This window comes from Entelurus aequoreus, linkage group LG11 (genome assembly GCF_033978785.1).
Source record: "Entelurus aequoreus isolate RoL-2023_Sb linkage group LG11, RoL_Eaeq_v1.1, whole genome shotgun sequence".
NCBI lineage: Eukaryota > Metazoa > Chordata > Actinopteri > Syngnathiformes > Syngnathidae > Entelurus > Entelurus aequoreus.
This window is the reverse complement of record NC_084741.1, coordinates 73,956,613-73,979,352: the sequence shown is the minus strand read 5'-3', so window position 1 is coordinate 73,979,352 and position 22,740 is coordinate 73,956,613. Positions and strand designations below refer to the sequence as shown.

Sequence of the window (22,740 nt, the reverse complement as noted above, 5' to 3'; positions counted from 1 at the left end):
ACTCTCTACAAGATGTTGTTGACGTACATATGATGACGTATGTACGACGACGTATGTACGACGACGTACGTACGACGACGTACGTGCGACGACGTACGTGCGACGACGTACGTGCGACGGCGTACGTGCGACGGCGTACGTACGACGACGTACGTACGACGACGTACGTACGTCGTCGTACATACGCCGTCGTACATACGTCGTCGTACATACGCCGTACGTACGATGTCTGTACGTACGATGTCTGTACGTACGATGGCGTACGTACGATGGCGTACGTACGATGACGTACGTACGATGTCTGTACGTACGATGTCTGTACGTACGACGGCGTACGTACGATGACGTACGTACGATGACGTACGTACGACGACGTACGTACGACGACGTACGTACGACGGCGTACGTACGACGGCGTACGTACGACGACGTACGTACGTACGACGACGTACGTACGACGACGTACGTACGACGACGTACGTACAACGACATACGTACGACGCCGTACGTACGATGCCGTACGTACGATGTCTGTACGTACGATGGCGTACGTACGTCATCGTACGTACGTCATCGTACGTACGATGTCTGTATGTATCGTATGTACGATGTCTATGTCTGTAAACAACGGGGAATTGTGAGGAATACTAGCTCCTGTGACGTCACGCTACTTCCGGTACAGGCAAGGCTTTTTTTTATCAGCGAGCAAAAGTTGCGAACTTTATCGTCGATGTTCTCTACTAAATCCTTTCAGCAAAAATATGGCAATATCGCGAAATGATCAAGTATGACACATAGAATGGATCTGCTATTCCCGTTTAAATAAAAAAACATCATTTCAGTAGGCCTTTAATTGTATCATGTACATAAAATAAAATATACTTTATTTACCATTTATTACTAAAAATATATATAGATTCATGCACTGACTTGTAAATAATTGTAAAAAAAATTTTAAAAAAAATATGACAATACTACAAATAGTCCCATGTTTTTCTGGACAATATTTCCTTTATATTGAATAACTTTTTACACACACACACACGCACACACACACACACACACACACACACACACACGACATCTGGCCATGCAGGTTTGCTAGCACGCAGTATTTCCTGCCATTGTGTGCGTGGCGAGACACGCCCACTTGGCGAGGAGCACCAAGGTAAAACCACTTCTCTTTTGATTACTACTTTTTGTTTTTACATGCAATAAAAGTTCCTGAATGTTGTTTTTGGTTCGTAATAACTAATACCGAAAAAAACTAAGCACAGTTGTTGTTTTGTGGGACGGAACGTTTGGATATTTGACTCATTACTTTTCCAAATGTCTATTTTTTTTATTGAATCTACAATAAATATGTCCACACGAGAATGACAACTTCATCGATAGCAAACCAGGATAGGTTTTAAAAAACAATATTCCAATGGTTCTGCTTAGGCTGCTGCCCCCGCTATTTACAAGTGGATATATTGATCATTTATCTATATACAAGTGGATATATTGATCATTTATCCATATACAAGTGGATATATTGATCATTTATCTATATACAAGTGGATATATTGATCATTTATCTATATACAAGTGGATATATTGATCATTTATCTATATACAAGTGGATATATTGATCATTTATCTATATACAAGTGGATATATTGATCATTTATCTATATACAAGTGGATATATTGATCATTTATCTATATACAAGTGGATATATTAATCATTTATCTATTTACAAGTGGATATATTGATCATTTATCTATATACAAGCGGATATATTGATCATTTATCTATATGCAAGTGGATATATTGATCATTTATCTATATGCAAGTGGATATATTGATCATTTATCTATATGCAAGTGGATATATTGATCATTTATCTATATACAAGTGGATATATTGATCATTTATCTATATGCAAGTGGATATATTGATCATTTATCTATATACAAGTTCATTAAGTTAGAGTGAACAGGTAGTTCTAGCTCAGAGTCATTTACTATAGCACTGTATTGTGTTATAATGGTTGTTAAGACTATAGCACTGTATTGTGTTATAATGGTTGTTAAGACTATAGCACTGTATTGTGTTATAATGGTTGTTAAGACTATAGCACTGTATTGTGTTATAATGGTTGTTAAGACTATAGCACTGTATTGGATCAGACTTGCTCTTGTTTTTTGCATATTTGAAATAAAATATATCAAATCTAAATTCTAACCTTTACTTTATAGCATCATCAACAAATGGGAGGGTGCCGGGTGAGCTACGTTGGGGTGGTCTACAGCTATGCATTTCTATTTTTGCTTTACCAAACGGATCTGAGTGGTCTATGTTTAGCAAGAATGTCCTTTTTGGATGCTGCTTCCTTCAACCTGCCGGAACTTTTCCAGGACAGAAAACACATTCCTTGGATTCCAGCAAGACCTTGAAGGACCTCAACAATCCAGGAACACCTTGAAGGACATCAACAATCCAGCAAGACCTTGAAGGACATCAACAATCCAGCAAGACCTTGAAGGACATCAACAATCCAGCAACACCTTGAAGGACATCAACAATCCAGCAAGACCTTGAAGGACATCAACAATCCAGCAAGACCTTGAAGGACATCAACAATCCAGCAAGACCTTGAAGGACATCAACAATCCAGCAAGACCTTGAAGGACATCAACAATCCAGCAAGACCTTGAAGGACATCAACAATCCAGCAACACCTTGAAGGACATCAACAATCCAGCAAGACCTTGAAGGACATCAACAATCCAGCAAGACCTTGAAGGACATCAACAATCCAGCAAGACCTTGAAGGACATCAACAATCCAGCAAGACCTTGAAGGACATCAACAATCCAGCAAGACCTTGAAGGACATCAACAATCCAGCAAGACCTTGAAGGACATCAACAATCCAGCAAGACCTTGAAGGACATCAACAATCCAGCAACACCTTGAAGGACATCAACAATCCAGCAAGACCTTGAAGGACATCAACAATCCAGCAAGACCTTGAAGGACATCAACAATCCAGGAACACCTTGAAGGACATCAACAATCCAGCAAGACCTTGAAGGACATCAACAATCCAGCAAGACCTTGAAGGACATCAACAATCCAGCAAGACCTTGAAGGACATCAACAATCCAGGAACACCTTGAAGGACATCAACAATCCAGCAAGACCTTGAAGGACATCAACAATCCAGCAAGACCTTGAAGGACATCAACAATCCAGCAAGACCTTGAAGGACATCAACAATCCAGCAAGACCTTGAAGGACATCAACAATCCAGCAAGACCTTGAAGGACATCAACAATCCAGCAAGACCTTGAAGGACATCAACAATCCAGCAAGACCTTGAAGGACATCAACAATCCAGCAAGACCTTGAAGGACATCAACAATCCAGCAAGACCTTGAAGGACATCAACAATCCAGCAAGACCTTGAAGGACATCAACAATCCAGCAAGACCTTGAAGGACATCAACAATCCAGCAAGACCTTGAAGGACCTCAACAATCCAGCAAGACCTTGAAGGACATCAACAATCCAGCAAGACCTTGAAGGACATCAACAATCCAGCAAGACCTTGAAGGACCTCAACAATCCAGCAAGACCTTGAAGGACATCAACAATCCAGCAAGACCTTGAAGGACCTCAACAATGTGACAGGAAGTTCCTCAGACAGATGCAGGTCCTCAAATAAGACTACATTGTGGACTCACTGAGGCAGCAGGACTACGCAGAAGGAAGGAAGGCCACACATGTTGGTGCAGATCTACATAAAGGTGCACAATTAGGAATGACTGACAGTCCACTTGCATCGAGGCCAAGCAGGGAAGCAGCAAATTGGGCAGACGAGCATGTGCACATTGCTCAGTATTGCCACCTACAGGACTGGAGGGGGAATGACTCCAGTCCAAATGTTTAGCAACACACAATAGTAGTAGGAAGAGAGCACACACACACACACACACACACACACACACACACACACACACACACACACACACACACACACACACACACACACACACACACACACACACACACACACACACACACACACACACACACACACACACACACACACACACACACACACACACACACCACACGTTGTGGTCTTGGCAGGCCTTAATAAGAACATGATTGTGCAAGGATACAACAATCTTTATGGTAATAAGTGCCATACTTCTGCTTTATGAGTAATGCTGGATGAAGTTATTAAGGGGAAGTATGGCATAAGTTGAATAAGATGAAGTTATTATGGCATAAGTTGAATAAGATGAAGTTATTATGGCATAAGTTGAATAAGATGAAGTTATTATGTGTTGTGGGCAAAGTACCAGCGACCGCAGATATATTTTGCTTTGTGATTAGCATTAATGTTGCTACTTAGGATTGCCATCCCACTTTGAGCTGGCAGGCTAGTGAGGGACTTAACTAGAAGATCTTTATTGTCATTAGACTTAGACTTCCTTTTTATTGCCATTGAAATGTGAACTTTACAGTCCAGATAAGAAGGTTACATTAGCTCATGGCAGTGCAGGATAAAAGAGCAATAAAGTGCAGATATAAATAAATAAACAGATTACTGTACAGATAAATATATTGCACTTTTCCACATGCGTCCACGTTTATGGATGTATGTTATATTGTCTTTTTTATTCCAGCGAGTTCATCCATTTTGGGGGGAGTTGAGGGGATGATTTAATTATGATGCGTTCAAGAGTCTTACGGCCTGTGGGAAGAAGCTGTTACACAACCTGGAGGTTCTGCTTTGGAGGCTGCGGAACCTCTTTCTAGAGTCCAGCAGTGAAAACAGTCCTTGGTGGGGGTGGGAGGAGTCTTTGCAGATTTTCTGAGCCCTGGTCACAACATTTACCTTTTTTTTTTGGGGGGGGGGGGGGGGGGAGTGGGAATAATATTCCAACAAAGGAACATTTTGTTCAATCTCAGCCCAATTTTGATGACTACATTAGTATTTGAACGACAGTTGCACAAATGTCAGGTATATATTGATATTATATTGACATGTTTTAAGTGAGTGGCGTATCTAGCACAGATCAGTCTGAAGCCAGCAGGCACAAGACGTCGATACAACGTCGATACAACGTCCTTTAAAACAAGCTTGCAAAAGACTTGCATTTGTACACGGAGACAACGTTGGATCCACATTTTGAAGATGACCACATTTCAATGTCAAATCAACGTCACGAGCTGACATTGAATAAATGTTGTCAAAAAGCATGTTGCTTCAATGTTGCATTTGCGTTGTTTGGAAATAGATTTGTCAATATTTGGTTGCTAATGTCTTAGCACAGGGCTTCTTAACCTTGTTGACCATGTTTGAACCACTCAAATATTACATTTGAATCACATCTTACCACCACCAACCTTGTCAAACAACATGAAAGCATGTGACATTATCCAGGCTTAGAAAAAAAAAATAAGTACAAATCAAATCTAGTGCAAAAGAAGGGACGCATACAAAGAGATTTTCAAAATAAATGTACACACAATAACGCAGAGCTGAAACACATTGCAACTAAATCAATAATAAATCATGTTTTTTTTTAAATAAACTGTCAAATGTTCACCACGTCAGTCATCATTTTTGCACTTGACAAACTTCCCGATGACTTCTTCTGTTTAAAATTGTCATTACTGCCACAAGTGGTGGAAAAGTGTATTGCAGCGACCCACGGCTGAGAAACGACTCTTTGGATTCTATCTTGTTTACCGAATGTTGGACTTGTATGAGAAGTCAACATGTCTGAAAGTCAAATACAAGTCAAATAGGAAAATGCTATCTCCTGGAATTGTCCTAACTTTGCACCGAGCATTCCGCCAGCATAATTAAGGGCGGGGTCTGTCTGGCTGGAGGCGTGTCCTCTCCCTACCGGCAAGAATGTGACCCGCAGCAATGTTTGAAGCCCCGCCCCCTCCTACCTGGCTTTCAGCTCCTTGTACTCCTCCTTGATCTTGCCCAGCTCCAGCTGCAGGCGGGCACGCTCCCGGGCCACCTGGTCCAGGGTCTTGCGGGCGTCGGCCAGCTCGCTCTCGTAGGCCGCCTTGATGCCGCTGAGGTCGCGGCTGACGCACGACTCGGACTCGGAGATGCGCAGACGCAGGCCGGCGTTCTCCACCTCCAGCGAGCGCACCTTGTCGATGTAGACGGCCAGCCGGTCGTTGAGGTTGCACAGATCCTCTTTCTCCTGCAGCCGGGTGATACGGGCCGGGGAGGCGGCGCCGCGGCTCATGCGCTTCTGGCTCGGCGTTTCCATGGCGACGGGGGCCGATGCGGTGACTCACTGGCTGTGGGAAGGAAACTTGTTTTATTACACTTCAAAACTTTCCACCGGACTCGGAGTTGATTCACTCAAACAATCACTGCTCTCACTTCCTGCCGGAGAAAAAGTGCGCTCCTCAGGGTAATGGACCTTGCATACCAGTTGCCATGGCGACGACTGCATAAACACTGCCCTACTAAGGACATCCTCATCCAAAACGTTGGCCTTTGCATATGAAAAGAATATCTGCACTGCCACTTGCTGCTTGGCAGAGTTTGCCAAATACAAAACATGATGTCATACAACACATCAGAGACTCGGCGTCTGCAATATACCAACTAAGCAAATAGTATAGAGGGAAAGTGTGAAAAACAAGCCGCAGTGAACGCACCTTACCGCTCAAGCCTCCCTCCTAGTTTACCCTCCCCTCCCGCTCGGTCCATATTTTAACTTCCCTTTGCTCTCCAACACCCAGGAAACACCAGCACGCATGACACATTCTAAACTTGGAATGTCAGGCCTTCAAAATAAAAGCAAGCCAGTAAAATAACTGTTTTCACTTAAGGATAAAGTCGCCTTTCCCTTACTACAAATGCAAAGAAATACTGATCATGATCAGCAGAGTGTGTGACATTACCCAATAATGCAAATCACAAATGCTGTATTTTAAAGAAGATAGCAGCTAAATATGTGTGTCTATACACAGTGTGGAGCACTCCTGGAAGCCAATATAATGGGAAATGAACTGCATTTCAAGTATTATTATCACTGATGCCAAACATGTTACAAAGCGAGTGCATGCTAACAGCTAAGCTAGCCTGAAAGGACAGAAGAAGTAAGGTAAGTCAAGTTGAAGATGGAAGGAGAAAGTCAAGAAATATTAACAAGAAGACTAGAGAAGTAAGAAGAAGTAAGGTAAGTCAAGTTGAAGATGGAAGAAAGTAGAGAGATATTAACAAGAAGTCTAGAGAAGTAAGAAGAAGTAAGGTAAGTCAAGTTGAAGATGGAAGAAGTAGAGAGATATTAACAAGAAGTCTAGAGAAGTAAGAAGAAGTAAGGTAAGTCAAGTTGTAGATGGAAGAAGTAGAGAGATATTAACAAGAAGACTAGAGAAGTAAGAAGAAGTAAGGTAAGTCAAGTTGAAGATGGAAGAAGAAAGTCAAGAGATATTAACAAGAAGACTAGAGAAGTAAGAAGAAGTAAGGTAAGTCAAGTTGAAGATGGAAGAAGTAGAGAGATATTAACAAGAAGTCTAGAGAAGTAAGAAGAAGTAAGGTAAGTCAAGTTGAAGATGAAAGGAGAAAGTCAAGAGAAATTAACAAGAAGTCTAGAGAAGTAAGAAGAAGTAAGGTAAGTCAAGTTGAAGATGGAAGAAGTAGAGAGATATTAACAAGAAGACTAGAAAAGTAAGAAGAAGTAAGGTAAGTCAAGTTGTAGATGGAAGAAGAAAGTAAAGAGATATTAACAAGAAGACTAGAGAAGTAAGAAGAAGTAAGGTAAGTCAAGTTGTAGATGGAAGGAGAAAGTAAAGAGATATTAACAAGAAGTCTAGAGAAGTAAGAAGAAGTAAGGTAAGTCAAGTTGAAGATGGAAGAAGAAAGTCAAGAGATATTAACAAGAAGTCTAGAGAAGTAAGAAGAAGTAAGGTAAGTCAAGTTGAAGATGGAAGAAGTAGAGAGATATTAACAAGAAGTCTAGATAAGTAAGAAGAAGTAAGGTAAGTCAAGTTGTAGATGGAAGAAGTAAAGAGATATTAACAAGAAGTCTAGAGAAGTAAGAAGAAGTAAGGTAAGTCAAGTTGAAGATGGAAGAAGTAGAGAGATGTTAACAAGAAGTCTAGAGAAGTAAGAAGAAGTAAGGTAAGTCAAGTTGAAGATGGAAGAAGTAGAGAGATGTTAACAAGAAGACTAGAGAAGTAAGAAGAAGTAAGGTAAGTCAAGTTGAAGATGGAAGAAGTAGAGAGATGTTAACAAGAAGACTAGAGAAGTAAGAAGAAGTAAGGTAAGTCAAGTTGAAGATGGAAGAAGTAGAGAGATATTAACAAGAAGACTAGAGAAGTAAGAAGAAGTAAGGTAAGTCAAGTTGAAGATGGAAGAAGTAGAGAGATGTTAACAAGAAGACTAGAGAAGTAAGAAGAAGTAAGGTAAGTCAAGTTGAAGATGGAAGAAGTAGAGAGATGTTAACAAGAAGTCTAGAGAGAAGATAGTAAAACTGTTGGTGTGTCAGGATGACAAATCCATCCATAAATTGGTGATGTTGATACCAAAGGTAGTATTGGTCAATGATCGATACTAGGATGATTAGCTTGATATTTATATTTCCTCAAAATCTTGTTGTTGTTGTTAATGTTTGCTAACTCTGAATAATGACCTGAGACTTTGAGGGTCATTTTTGCTTTTCTTTAGTTATTGTGTGCCATTTGTTTTAAACTACTGTACGTCATCAAAGATATGATGGGGGCGATGGGGGCGTGGCTAGAGGCGGGGTCAATACGACACTCATATCATTTGCATAATCGGTGTTGTCATATATATATTTTCTTTAAAAAGTCCTAAAAATGTTAAACATACATCTAAAAACAAATCAGTTTCATAATTTAGTATTAACATCCACATCACAGACATGCTGACATAAATGCTGACTTAAATGTACATTTTGTAGAGCAGGGATATAGTCCAGCTACATCCACATCACAGACATGCTGACATAAATGCTGACTTAAATGTACATTTTGTAGAGCAGGGATATAGTCCAGCTACATCCACATCACAGACATGCTGACATAAATGCTGACTTAAAGGCCTACTGAAAGCCACTACTACCGACCACGCAGTCTGATAGTTTATATATCAATGATGAAATCTTAACATTATAACACATGCCAATACGGCCGGGTTAACTTATAAAGTGACATTTTAAATTTGCCGCTAAACTTCCGGTTCGAAACGCCTCTGAGGATGACGTATGCGTGTGACGTAGACCGGGGAACACGGGTATGCCTTCCACATTGAAGCCAATACGAAAAAGCTCTGTTTTCATTTCATAATTCCACAGTATTCTGGACATCTGTGTTCGTGAATCTGTTGCAATTATGTTCATTGCATTATGGAGAAAGAAGCTGAGCAAGCAAAGAAGAAAGTTGTCGGTGCGAAACGGACGTATTTTTCGAACGTAGTCAGCCACAACAGTACACAGCCGGCGCTTCTTTGTTTACATTCCCGAAAGATGCAGTCAAGATGGAAGAACTCGGATAACAGAGACTCTAACCAGGAGGACTTTTGACTTCGATACACAGACGCCTGTAGAGAACTGGGACAACACAGACTCTTACCAGGATTACTTTGATTTGGATGACAAAGACGCAGACGTGCTACCGTGAGTATGCAGCTTTGGCTTCTAAACATTTGATCGCTTGACCGTATGTGCGCAACTTTTTTTTGGCGTATGTACGTAACTTTTTTAAAATATATAAGCTTTATGAACCTTGGGTTAGGTGAACGATCTTTTGGGCTGAGTGATTGTGTGTGTTGATCAGGTGTTTGAATTGTATTGGCGTGTTCTATGGAGCTAGGAGCTAGCATAGGAGCTAGGAGTTAGCATAACAAAGACGTAGGTGTTTTTATGCAGGATTAATTTGTGTCATATTAAATATAAGCCTGGTTGTGTTGTGGCTAATAGAGTATATATATGTCTTGTGTTTATTTACTGTTGTAGTCATTCCCAGCTGAATATCAGGTACCGTGAGTATGCAGCCTTGGCTGCTAAACATTTGATAGCTTGACCGTATGTGCGCGTCACGTACGTAACTTTTTAAAAATATATAAGCTTTATGAACCTTGGGTTAGGTGAACGGTCTTTTGGGCTGAGTGATTGTGTGTGTTGATCAGGTGTTTGAATTGTATTGGCGTGTTCTATGGAGCTAGGAGCTAGCAGAGGAGCTAGGAGCTAGCATAACTAACACGCAGGTGTTTTTATGCAGGATTAATTTGTGGCATATTAAATATAAGCCTGGTTGTGTTGTGGCTAATAGAGTATATATATGTCTTGTGTTTATTTACTGTTGTAGTCATTCCCAGCTGAATATCAGGTCACCCCCGGCTCTCACAGCATCTTCCCTATCTGAATAGCTTCAACTCCCCACTAGTCCTTCACTTGCACTTTCCTCATCCACAAATATTTCATCCTCGCTCAAATTAATGGGGAAATTGTCGCTTTCTCGGTCCGAATCTCTCTCACTTCATGCGGCCATCATTGTAAACAATAGGGAACTTTGCGTATATGTTCAACTGACTACGTCACGCTACTTCCGGTAGGTGCAAGCCTTTTTTTTATCAGATACCAAAAGTTGCAATCTTTATCGTCGTCGTTCTATACTAAATCCTTTCAGCAAAAATATGGCAATATCGCGAAATGATCAAGTATGACACATAGAATAGATCTGCTATCCCCGTTTAAATAAAAAAAAATTCATTTCAGTAGGCCTTTAAATGTACATTTTGTAGAGCAGGGATATAGTCCAGCTACATCCACATCACAGACATGCTGACATAAATGCTGACATAAATGTACATTTTGTAGAGCAGGGATATAGTCCAGCTACATCCACATCACAGACATAAATGCTGACTTAAATGTACATTTTGTAGAGCAGGGATATAGTCCAGCTACATCCACATCACAGACATGCTGACATAAATTCTGACTTAAATGTACATTTTGTAGAGCAGGGATATAGTCCAGCTACATCCACATCACAGACATGCTGACATAAATGCTGACATAAATGTACATTTTGTAGAGCAGGGATATAGTCCAGCTACATCCACATCACAGACATGCTGACATAAACCCGAACACTGCGGCTTATCAAACCGTGCGGCTAATTTATGGATTTTTCTTGGCTGACGGCCATAATGCAAATAGCTTTAAAAAACAAAACAAGAAAAACACTGAAAACGTGTGTTGTAGTTTGTGCTAAGGCGCCATCTTTAAGACGCATTCGCTGCAGTGTCCTTCCACTTAGTGCTTTCAACCTGAAGTAGAAGTGCCGTTCGGTCTTCCATAGCGTCTCTACTCGTACGGATTCTTCATTCCTCACCCCAAGCAACGTTAGTAAGTTTTACAATATAACTAAAACTCTTCTTACCTAATAAAATCGTCCTGCGTGCGATTTTCATGCATATTTGTACGTGCTATCGTACTGTAATGAAGTGAGCGTCGTTAGCATTAGCTAATATGCTAACATGTTTACAAGTGTCTATGTTAGTAATATTAAATTACAATGGCATTCTTGTTTTATTGTTTCACTTTCACAAATGCCTCATAAACTTCACCAAAATGTCAGCGTGGAGTTATTGAGTCTGTTTAGCTGATTGGAGAGCTAGCTTGTGCAGCTAGTGGCTCCATGACCATGACTGACGTTTTGTTTGAGCGGCCGTTTTACTGCCGCGTTACAGGCACCGTTTGGAAACATTTACAGCATTTTTCTGTGTAAACAACTCCTTTCACAACGCCTGCGACTTGCAGCTAATAGATGGAAAATATTGTTTTCCCTAAAGTTGATACATCAGTGCACTTTATAATCTGGAAAGTACGGTAGTTAAGCTAGCATTAGCATTTGGGTTAGTTTCGGGGCATGCGGTATCAACTTGGCACTACAAACATGAGCTGCTTTGGCCAATGGGAAAGTGTAGTTAGCATGCAGCGGAAAAGGGGCCAAAAGTGTAGTTAGCATGCAGCGGAAAAGGGGCCAAAAGTGTAGTTGGCGTGCAGCGGAAAAGGGGCCAAAAGTGTAGTTGGCGTGCAGCGGAAAAGGGGCCGAAAGTGTAGTTAGCATGCAGCGGAAAAGGGGCCAAAAGTGTAGTTGGCATGCAACGGAAAAGGGGCCAAAAGTGTAGTTGGCATGCAACGGAAAAGGGGCCAAAAGTGTAGTTGGCATGCAACGGAAAAGGGGCCAAAAGTGTAGTTAGCATGCAGCGGAAAAGGGGCCAAAAGTGTAGTTGGCATGCAACGGAAAAGGGGCCAAAAGTGTAGTTAGCATGCAGCGGAAAAGGGGCCAAAAGTGTAGTTGGCATGCAGCGGAAAAGGGGCCAAAAGTGTAGTTGGCATGCAACGGAAAAGGGGCCAAAAGTGTAGTTAGCATGCAGCGGAAAAGGGGCCAAAAGTGTAGTTGGCATGCAGCGGAAAAGGGGCCAAAAGTGTAGTTGGCATGCAACGGAAAAGGGGCCAAAAGTGTAGTTAGCATGCAGCGGAAAAGGGGCCAAAAGTGTAGTTAGCATGCAGCGGAAAAGGGGCCAAAAGTGTAGTTGGCATGCAACGGAAAAGGGGCCAAAAGTGTAGTTGGCATGCAACGGAAAAGGGGCCAAAAGTGTAGTTAGCATGCAGCGGAAAAGGGGCCAAAAGTGTAGTTGGCATGCAACGGAAAAGGGGCCAAAAGTGTAGTTAGCATGCAGCGGAAAAGGGGCCAAAAGTGTAGTTAGCATGCAGCGGAAAAGGGGCCAAAAGTGTAGTTAGCATGCAGCGGAAAAGGGGCCAAAAGTGTAGTTAGCATGCAGCGGAAAAGGGGCCAAAAGTGTAGTTAGCATGCAGCGGAAAAGGGGCCAAAAGTGTAGTTGGCGTGCAGCGGAAAAGGGGCCGAAAGTGTAGTTAGCATGCAGCGGAAAAGGGGCCAAAAGTGTAGTTGGCATGCAACGGAAAAGGGGCCAAAAGTGTAGTTGGCATGCAACGGAAAAGGGGCCAAAAGTGTAGTTAGCATGCAGCGGAAAAGGGGCCAAAAGTGTAGTTGGCATGCAACGGAAAAGGGGCCAAAAGTGTAGTTAGCATGCAGCGGAAAAGGGGCCAAAAGTGTAGTTGGCATGCAGCGGAAAAGGGGCCAAAAGTGTAGTTGGCATGCAACGGAAAAGGGGCCAAAAGTGTAGTTAGCATGCAGCGGAAAAGGGGCCAAAAGTGTAGTTGGCATGCAGCGGAAAAGGGGCCAAAAGTGTAGTTGGCATGCAACGGAGAAGGGGCCAAAAGTGTAGTTAGCATGCAGCGGAAAAGGGGCCAAAAGTGTAGTTAGCATGCAGCGGAAAAGGGGCCAAAAGTGTAGTTGGCATGCAACGGAAAAGGGGCCAAAAGTGTAGTTGGCATGCAACGGAAAAGGGGCCAAAAGTGTAGTTAGCATGCAGCGGAAAAGGGGCCAAAAGTGTAGTTGGCATGCAACGGAAAAGGGGCCAAAAGTGTAGTTAGCATGCAGCGGAAAAGGGGCCAAAAGTGTAGTTGGCATGCAGCGGAAAAGGGGCCAAAAGTGTAGTTGGCATGCAACGGAAAAGGGGCCAAAAGTGTAGTTAGCATGCAGCGGAAAAGGGGCCAAAAGTGTAGTTGGCATGCAGCGGAAAAGGGGCCAAAAGTGTAGTTGGCATGCAACGGAAAAGGGGCCAAAAGTGTAGTTAGCATGCAGCGGAAAAGGGGCCAAAAGTGTAGTTAGCATGCAGCGGAAAAGTGGCCAAAAGTGTAGTTGGCATGCAGCGGAAAAGGGGCCAAAAGTGTAGTTGGCATGCAGCGGAAAAGGGGTCAAAAGTGTAGTTGGCATGCAGCGGAAAAGGGGCCAAAAGTGTAGTTGGCATGCAGCGGAAAAGGGGCCAAAAGTGTAGTTGGCATGCAGCGGAAAAGGGGCCAAAAGTGTAGTTAGCATGCAGCGGAAAAGGGGCCAAAAGTGTAGTTAGCATGCAGCGGAAAAGTGGCCAAAAGTGTAGTTAGCATGCAGCGGAAAAGGGGCCAAAAGTGTAGTTAGCATGCAGCGGAAAAGGGGCCAAAAGTGTAGTTAGCATGCAGCGGAAAAGTGGCCAAAAGTGTAGTTGGCATGCAGCGGAAAAGGGGCCAAAAGTGTAGTTGGCATGCAGCGGAAAAGGGGCCAAAAGTGTAGTTGGCATGCAGCGGAAAAGGGGCCAAAAGTGTAGTTAGCATGCAGCGGAAAAGGGGCCAAAAGTGTAGTTGGCATGCAGCGGAAAAGGGGCCAAAAGTGTAGTTGGCATGCAGCGGAAAAGGGGCCAAAAGTGTAGTTGGCATGCAGCGGAAAAGGGGCCAAAAGTGTAGTTGGCATGCAGCGGAAAAGGGGCCAAAAGTGTAGTTGGCATGCAGCGGAAAAGGGGCCAAAAGTGTAGTTGGCATGCAGCGGAAAAGGGGCCAAAAGTGTAGTTGGCATGCAGCGGAAAAGGGGCCAAAAGTGTAGTTGGCATGCAGCGGAAAAGGGGCCAAAAGTGTAGTTGGCATGCAGCGGAAAAGGGGCCAAAAGTGTAGTTGGCATGCAGCGGAAAAGGGGCCAAAAGTGTAGTTGGCATGCAGCGGAAAAGGGGCCAAAAGTGTAGTTGGCATGCAGCGGAAAAGGGGCCAAAAGTGTAGTTGGCATGCAGCGGAAAAGGGGCCAAAAGTGTAGTTGGCATGCAGCGGAAAAGGGGCCAAAAGTGTAGTTGGCATGCAGCGGAAAAGGGGCCAAAAGTGTAGTTGGCATGCAGCGGAAAAGGGGCCAAAAGTGTAGTTAGCATGCAACGGAAAAGGGGCCAAAAGTGAATATCTATGGTTACAAAAACCCCAGCAACAATAAAAAGAAATGAGAAACATTAGTTACGGTGAACTAAAGAAAAAGATGCCTTGAAATGAACAATCATTATCATTATTATCAGGACACAAAAAGGCGGGAAAGACCACGCCAGCTGGAAGAGTAGGCAGCAAAAGTCTGTGCCCGCTAACGTGGGTGGGCCGCCAACTAACACGGGTGGGCCGCCAACTACTTCAACATGATCTTCTGCCCGGCCCCTCCTTCCCCTCCTTCCCCTCCTTCCCCTCCTTCCCCTCCACCGCCTCAACAAGTTTGTCAAGAGGAGAACTTTCAACAAATCATGGATCTTAGACTTAGACAAACTTCCAACAAAACATGGATCTTAGACTTAGACAAACTTTCAACAAATCATGGATCTTAGACTTAGACAAACTTCCAACAAAACATGGATCTTAGACTTAGACAAACTTCCAACAAAACATGGATCTTAGACTTAGACAAACTTCCAACAAAACATGGATCTTAGACTTAGACAAACTTCCAACAAATCATGGATCTTAGACTTACACAAACTTCCAACAAAACATGGATCTTAGACTTAGACAAACTTCCAACAAAACATGGATCTTAGACTTAGACAAACTTTCAACAAATCATGGATCTTAGACTTAGACAAACTTCCAACAAATCATGGATCTTAGACTTACACAAACTTCCAACAAATCATGGATCTTAGACTTAGACAAACTTTCAACAAATCATGGATCTTAGACTTAGACAAACTTTCAACAAATCATGGATCTTAGACTTAGACAAACTTCCAACAAAACATGGATCTTAGACTTAGACAAACTTTCAACAAATCATGGATCTTAGACTTAGACAAACTTCCAACAAAACATGGATCTTAGACTTAGACAAACTTCCAACAAAACATGGATCTTAAACTTAGACAAACTTGAATGTGATCTTACCTTCTTTTCTTGCTGTTGGGAAGCTCTCAGGAGCAGCCAGCTGCAAATGGAGGCTTTCTAGAAGTGTGTGTGTGTGTGTGTGTGTGTGTGATAAGGGTGGAGAAGAAGAAGAAGTGCTGGAGGGTGTAGTCTCACTCACTCTCTGGCTGTGTGTGTGTGTGTGTGTGTGTGTGTGTCTCTCTAGCTGGCAAAAAGGAGGACTTTCCTGCTCGTCCACAGCTCTAATGTCTGAGCAGGGAGGGGAGGGGCTGGAGCACCAACAGGGGAGGAGGAGGAGGAGGAGTCAGACTGGGCTGGGCTGGGCTTGTGTGTGTGTGTGTGTGTGTGTGTGTGTGTGTGTGTGTGTGTGTGTGTGTGTGTGTGTGTGTGTGTGTGTGTGTGTGTGTGTGTGTGTGTGTGTGTGTGTGTGTGTGTGTGTGTGTGTGTGTGTGTGTGTGTGTGTGTGTGTGTGTGTGTGTGTGTGTGTGTGTGTGAAGCAGCTGTTGAGCTCCATCTCTGCTGCAGACGTCATGATGGCTGCACTAAGACTGTTTGTAAGTTTGTGAATGAGCAAAGAATATCTGGAATAGAAGCTCATTTCAAGCAGTTCCAGAGTGAAAGTGTCAGGTTACAAAGTGGCCAGAGTTGAAGGTCCTACTATGACTCCATGGTGTGCCACAGGGATCAATCAATCAATCAATCAATCAATCAATCAATGTTTATTTATATAGCCCTAAATCACAAGTGTCTCAAAGGGCTGTACAAGCCACAACGACATCCTCGGTACAGAGCCCACATACGGGCAATTCCTATTATATGGTCGAAACTATTTCAAGTGCACTACGCATAATAAACGCAACATTGTTAATATTGCCACTACGGATAATCTTAACAAAAACTCGTCAAAACAGCCCAATACCTATAATATGGGCTTTTTAAACATAAGATCATTGTCTCCCAAGGCGTTATTGGTTAATGAGGTCATTAGAGACAACAATCTTAACGTCATTGGTCTTAGCGAAACCTGGCTCAAACCAGACACATTTTTTGCGCTCAATGAGGCATCTCCTCCTAACTATACGAATGCGCGTGTTGCCCGTCCTCTTAAAAGGGGAGGTGGTGTCGCACTAATATACAATGAAAATTTCAACCTTACCCCTAACCTAAATAATAAATATAAATCGTTTGAGGTGCTTACTATGAGGTCTGTCACACCGCTACCTCTCGACCTGGCTGTTATCTACCGCCCCCCTGGGCCCTATTCGGATTTTATCAGTGAATTCTCAGAGATCGTTGCTGATCTAGTGACGCACGCCGACAATATAATCATAATGGGGGACTTTAATATCCATATGAATACCCCATCGGACCCTCAGTGCGTGGCGCTCCAAACCATAATTGATAGCTGTGGTCTTACACAAATAATACATGAACCCACGCATCGCAACGGTAATACAATAGATCGAGTGCTTGTCAGGGGTGTCACCACCTCCAAAGTTATGATACTTTGGAGGTGGATTGGGATCAATCTTACATAACAAGCGTTTATTCTTCTGACTACAATTATTATCCTATCTTTCCCTTTCATTCCGTCACTTTCTCCACAGTCTGCTTTTGATGATATCGAAAGATGCACAACACTTGATTTTTCTGTATCATTTTCAACATTTTGATTGATATGCACTTTGGGCTTAGGGATGTAACCATAAACAGCATTAAAGGCCTCCTGAAAGCCACTACTAGCGACCACGCAGTCTGATAGTTTATGTATCAATGATGACATCTTAACATTGCAACACATGCCAATACGGCCGGGTTAACTTAGAAAGTAAATATCCTGCTGAAAACATTTCAGTATGATGACGTCTGCGCGTGACGTCACGGATTGTAGCGGACATTTTGGGACAGCATGGTGGCCAGCTATTAAGTCGTCTGTTTTCATGGCAACATTCCACAGTATTGTGGACATCTGTGTTGGTGAATCTGTTGCAATTTGTTTAAAGGCCTACTGAAATGAATTGTTCTTATTTAAACGGGGATATCAGATCCATTCTATGTGTCATACTTGATCATTTTGCGATATTGCCATATTTTTGCTGAAAGGATTTAGTAGAGAACATCGACGATAAAGTTGGCAACTTTTGGTGGCTGATAAAAAAAAAGCCTTGGCTGTAGCGGAAGTAGCGTGACGTCACAGGTTGAAAGTAGCGTGACGTCACAGGTTGTGGAGCTCCTCACATCTGCACATTGTTTACACCAGCAGCGAGAGAGATTCGGACCGAGAAAGCGACGATTACCCCATTAATTTGAGCCAGGATGAAAGATTTGTGGATGAGGAACGTGAGAGTGAAGGACTAGAGTGCAGTGCAGGACGTCTCTTTTTTCGTTCTGACCGTAACTCAGGTACAAGCTGGCTCATTGGATTCCACACTCTCTCCTTTTTCTATTGTGGATCACAGATTTGTATTTTAAACCACCTGGGATACTATATCCTCTTGAAAATGAGAGTCCAGAACGCCAAATGGACATTCACAGTGACTTTTATCTCCACGACAATACATCGGCGAAGCTCTTTAGCTACGGAGCTAACGTGATAGCATCTGGCTCCAATGCGGATAGAAACAAAAGAAATAAACCCCTGACTGGAAGGATGGACAGAAGATCAACAATACTATTAAACCATGGACATGTAACTACACGGTTAATAATTCCCAGCCTGGCAAAGCTTAACAATGCTGTTGCTAACGATGCCATTGAAGCTAACTTAGCTACGGGACCTCGTCAGAGCTAAGATAAAAACATTAGCGCTGCACCTACACCAGCCAGCCCTCATCTGCTCATCAACACCCGACCCGTGCTCACCTGCGTTCCAGCGATCGACGGCGCGACGAAGGACTTCACCCGATCATAGATGCGGTCGGCGGGTAGCGTCGGATAGCGCGTCTGCTATCCAAGTCAAAGTCCTCCTGGTTGTGTTGCTGCAGCCAGCCGCTAATACACCGATCCCACCTACAACTTTCTTCTTTGCAGTCTTCATTGTTCATTAAACAAATTGCAAAAGATTCACCAACACAGATGTCCAGAATACTGTGGAATTTGGAGATGGAAACAGATCTTTTTTGTATTGGATACAATGTGTCCCAATACTTCCATTTATCTAGTGACGTCACGCGCATACGTCATCATACAAAGACGTTTTCAAGCGGAAGTTTAGCGGGAAATGTAAAATGTGACTTTCTAAGTTAACCCGGCCGTATTGGCATGTGTTGCAATGTCATCATTGATATATAAACTATCAGACTGCGTGGTCGCTAGTAGTGGCTTTCAGGAGGCCTTTAATGTACCTCATGATTGAATTCTGAGGGCCGATAAAAACGTGGTGTTGACAAATAATCAGACAGGCTGAGTGTTTGATTTGTTCACCCTGACCTGCCGACAGCACATCTAATCTTTTGTTGTTGTCGTCGTCATCGAAGAACTTTGCTGTTTTTATATCGGATTTATCAGCCCAATAATGATCTGTCTGGTATTTAGCGTGATTTATTTACCTCAAGGTCAGTAATGGCATTTTTCTAGGATGAATAATCATTTTCTACCTACATGAGAATAGGAGCCAGGCACATCCTCACCAAGGAGATCCTTCAAATCCCAGGAGGAAAGAATGTGTCATATTTCCAGGTAGAGGTCCAACATTTCCCGTCTGACATCTTTCAAGTGTAAAGTGTGACAAGGAGATGCTCGAAAGCAGTAGTCAGAGTTCTAAACAGCCTCCTCCTCTTCTTTCTTGGTTTTTTCCCACTGCCAAACGTGGATTTGCATTTGGACCAACTTCCAACTAGTTGGGACTCATCAGCAGTGCACTACCCGCTGGTGGCAGCGGGTAGTGCACTGTGAAACTAGTCTTAGTCATGCTTTATGTTGCCACACATTGGTGGTGCAAAGACCCGCGCAGATAGAAAACATTCCCAGGCCCACACCAAAAAAGGTGTGTTCTCCAGCCTGCCAGGAATGTCAGCCTCAGACAAAAGGTGTGTTTGCTCACCTCCCGCTTGCACTACAAAGCTCAGGTGTTGCGTTCATGTGTACTTTAGAGTCTACCTTTCACGGCTGGAATTGACACACCCATGACTAAACAGAGGATCTCCGTCCCAATGTCACGCTTGGTGACCACGGCACACAAAGAAGACATTTGGACCTTCAGGCACCACAAGCTCTCATTTGGACCTTCAGGCACACAAAGAAGACATTTGGACCTTCAGGCACCACAAGCTCTCATTTGGTCAACAGCCATACAGGTCACACTGAGGGTGGCCATATAAACAACTTTAACACGGTTACAAATATGCGCCACAATGTGAACCCACACCAAACAAGAATGACAAACACATTTTGGGAGAACATCCACACCGTAACACAACATAAACACAACAGGACAAATACCCAGCATCCCATGCATCCCTAACTCTTCCGGGGTACATTATACACCCCCGCTACCACCAACCCCCCCCCCCCCCCCGCCCCCCCCCCCCCCTCCGTGCGTCGGTTGAGGATTTTTTATATAACAGTATTGTCTGATACTACCAACAGTAGTATCAGACAATCACATCAAGGAAAACTCAAGTCTTTAACAGATAGTACAATTCCCTAAACAATCCTAACGTAGGTTATTACTATTAGTATCTCATTAGCAGTGTTCTACAATGGTTCTAGTCCTGCTATTAGTATCTGATTAGCAGTGTTCTACAATGGTTCTAGTCCTGCTATTAGTATCTCATTAGCAGTGTTTTACAATGGTTCTAGTCCTGCTATTAGTATCTCATTAGCAGTGTTCTACAATGGTTCTAGTCCTGCTATTAGTATCTCATTAGCAGTGTTCTACAATGGTTCTAGTCCTGCTATTAGTATCTCATTAGCAGTGTTTTACAATGGTTCTAGTCCTGCTATTAGTATCTCATTAGCAGTGTTTTACAATGGTTCTAGTCCTGCTATTAGTATCTCATTAGCAGTGTTCTACAATGGTTCTAGTCCTGCTATTAGTATCTCATTAGCAATGTTTTACAATGGTTGTAGTCCTGCTATTAGTATCTCATTAGCAGTGTTTTACAATGGTTCTAGTCCTGCTATTAGTATCTCATTAGCAGTGTTTTACAATGGTTCTAGTCCTGCTATTAGTATCTCATTAGCAGTGTTCTACAATGGTTCTAGTCCTGCTATTAGTATCTCATTAGCAGTGTTCTACAATGGTTCTAGTCCTGCTATTAGTATCTCATTAGCAGTGTTTTACAATGGTTCTAGTCCTGCTATTAGTATCTCATTAGCAGTGTTCTACAATGGTTCTAGTCCTGCTATTAGTATCTCATTAGCAGTGTTCTACAATGGTTCTAGTCCTGCTATTAGTATCTCATTAGCAGTGTTCTACAATGGTTCTAGTCCTGCTATTAGTATCTCATTAGCAGTGTTCTACAATGGTTCTAGTCCTGCTATTAGTATCTCATTAGCAGTGTTTTACAATGGTTCTAGTCCTGCTATTAGTATCTCATTAGCAATGTTTTACAATGGTTGTAGTCCTGCTATTAGTATCTCATTAGCAGTGTTTTACAATGGTTCTAGTCCTGCTATTAGTATCTCATTAGCAGTGTTTTACAATGGTTCTAGTCCTGCTATTAGTATCTCATTAGCAGTGTTCTACAATGGTTCTAGTCCTGCTATTAGTATCTCATTAGCAGTGTTCTACAATGGTTCTTGTCCTGCTATTAGTATCTCATTAGCAGTGTTCTACAATGGTTCTAGTCCTGCTATTAGTATCTCATTAGCAGTGTTCTACAATGGTTCTAGTCCTGCTATTAGTATCTCATTAGCAGTGTTCTACAATGGTTCTAGTCCTGCTATTAGTATCTCATTAGCAATGTTTTACAATGGTTCTAGTCCTGCTATTAGTATCTCATTAGCAGTGTTCTACAATGGTCCTAGTCCTGCTATTAGTATCTCATTAGCAGTGTTCTACAATGGTTCTAGTCCTGCTATTAGTATCTCATTAGCAGTGTTCTACAATGGTTCTAGTCCTGCTATTAGTATCTCATTAGCAATGTTCTAGTCCTGCTATTCAAGTCATTCGGAGCATCTTTGGCGCCCTCTGCTGGTGGTCACACGGTGTCACCAGAGAAGCAGAGGTAAGCGCCCCCCAGCGGCCATGAGGGCTCACTGCAGGGGGATGACGTCAGGGGTAGCTGAGTTCACCTTCCAAACAACAACAGCTGTCTTGTTCGGTCCCGCCATTAAAAAGCAGGCAAGAAGTCTTTAAAAAGTACAAAACATGAAGAAGTTCGACTGAAGTGCTTACCTGATTCCTCCAGAAAGTTCCTTCGCGCGCTTTAAACCACGCGACTTTCCCGCGGCGTCTTGCGCCTTTCCCGCGCACCTGCAGCCCGCGTGGACGTTGGACGTTCACGTCACAGCAGAACAGGTTCGCTGAAATGACGTCCAATAATGCAAAAAGTCCCGCTGGTGCCGAGCTGCGTTCCTGCACTGTCAGATATGTAACACCACAACAACTGTCAGATATGTAACAACACAACAACTGTCAGATATGTAACACCACCTGCACCACCACCTGCACCACCACCACAACAAGAAGAAGAAGAAAGACCCACGAGCAGCCGCACACCAACTCCACCAGGGAAGAAGAAGAAGACGATCTGTCAATCAATCTTCGCTAATTACAGCGCGCCACCTGGCGGCCGTAGTTGGTCCTCCGCGGGTCTATTTTGTGCTGCGGAGGAGAAAGAATGAGGTGACTCAGCTAATTCACGTCTAGAGACAGAAATCATCTCACAGTTGGATGTTATGTTGTCAACATTAGCAAAGTTGCACAGAACAAATGCAAAAGGAAACAAATAGTGCCAAAGCAGAACAAAATAAAAGGAAACAAATAGTGCCAAAGCAGAAC

General features: G+C 42.9%; 1 protein-coding gene across 2 annotated transcripts in view; it reads right to left on the bottom strand.

Moving 5' to 3' along the window:
• The window catches only part of LOC133660464 (lamin-A-like), a 48,378-nt gene extending 25,858 nt beyond the window's left edge, over positions 1–22,520 (bottom strand). The window contains exons 1-3 of one of the 2 annotated variants that reach the window (XM_062063979.1): positions 22,445–22,520; positions 22,135–22,319; positions 5,965–6,330 (exon numbers count right to left, since the gene is read on the bottom strand). In XM_062063979.1, the coding sequence (XP_061919963.1) occupies positions 5,965–6,299 (335 nt within the window). In that variant the 5' untranslated portion in view covers positions 6,300–6,330; positions 22,135–22,319; positions 22,445–22,520. Of the gene's footprint in view, positions 1–5,964; positions 6,331–15,815; positions 15,992–22,134; positions 22,320–22,444 lie in introns of those variants that run through there. The other variant, XM_062063977.1, reaches the window with a different exon arrangement.
• Positions 22,521–22,740: the final 220 nt, after the last annotated feature.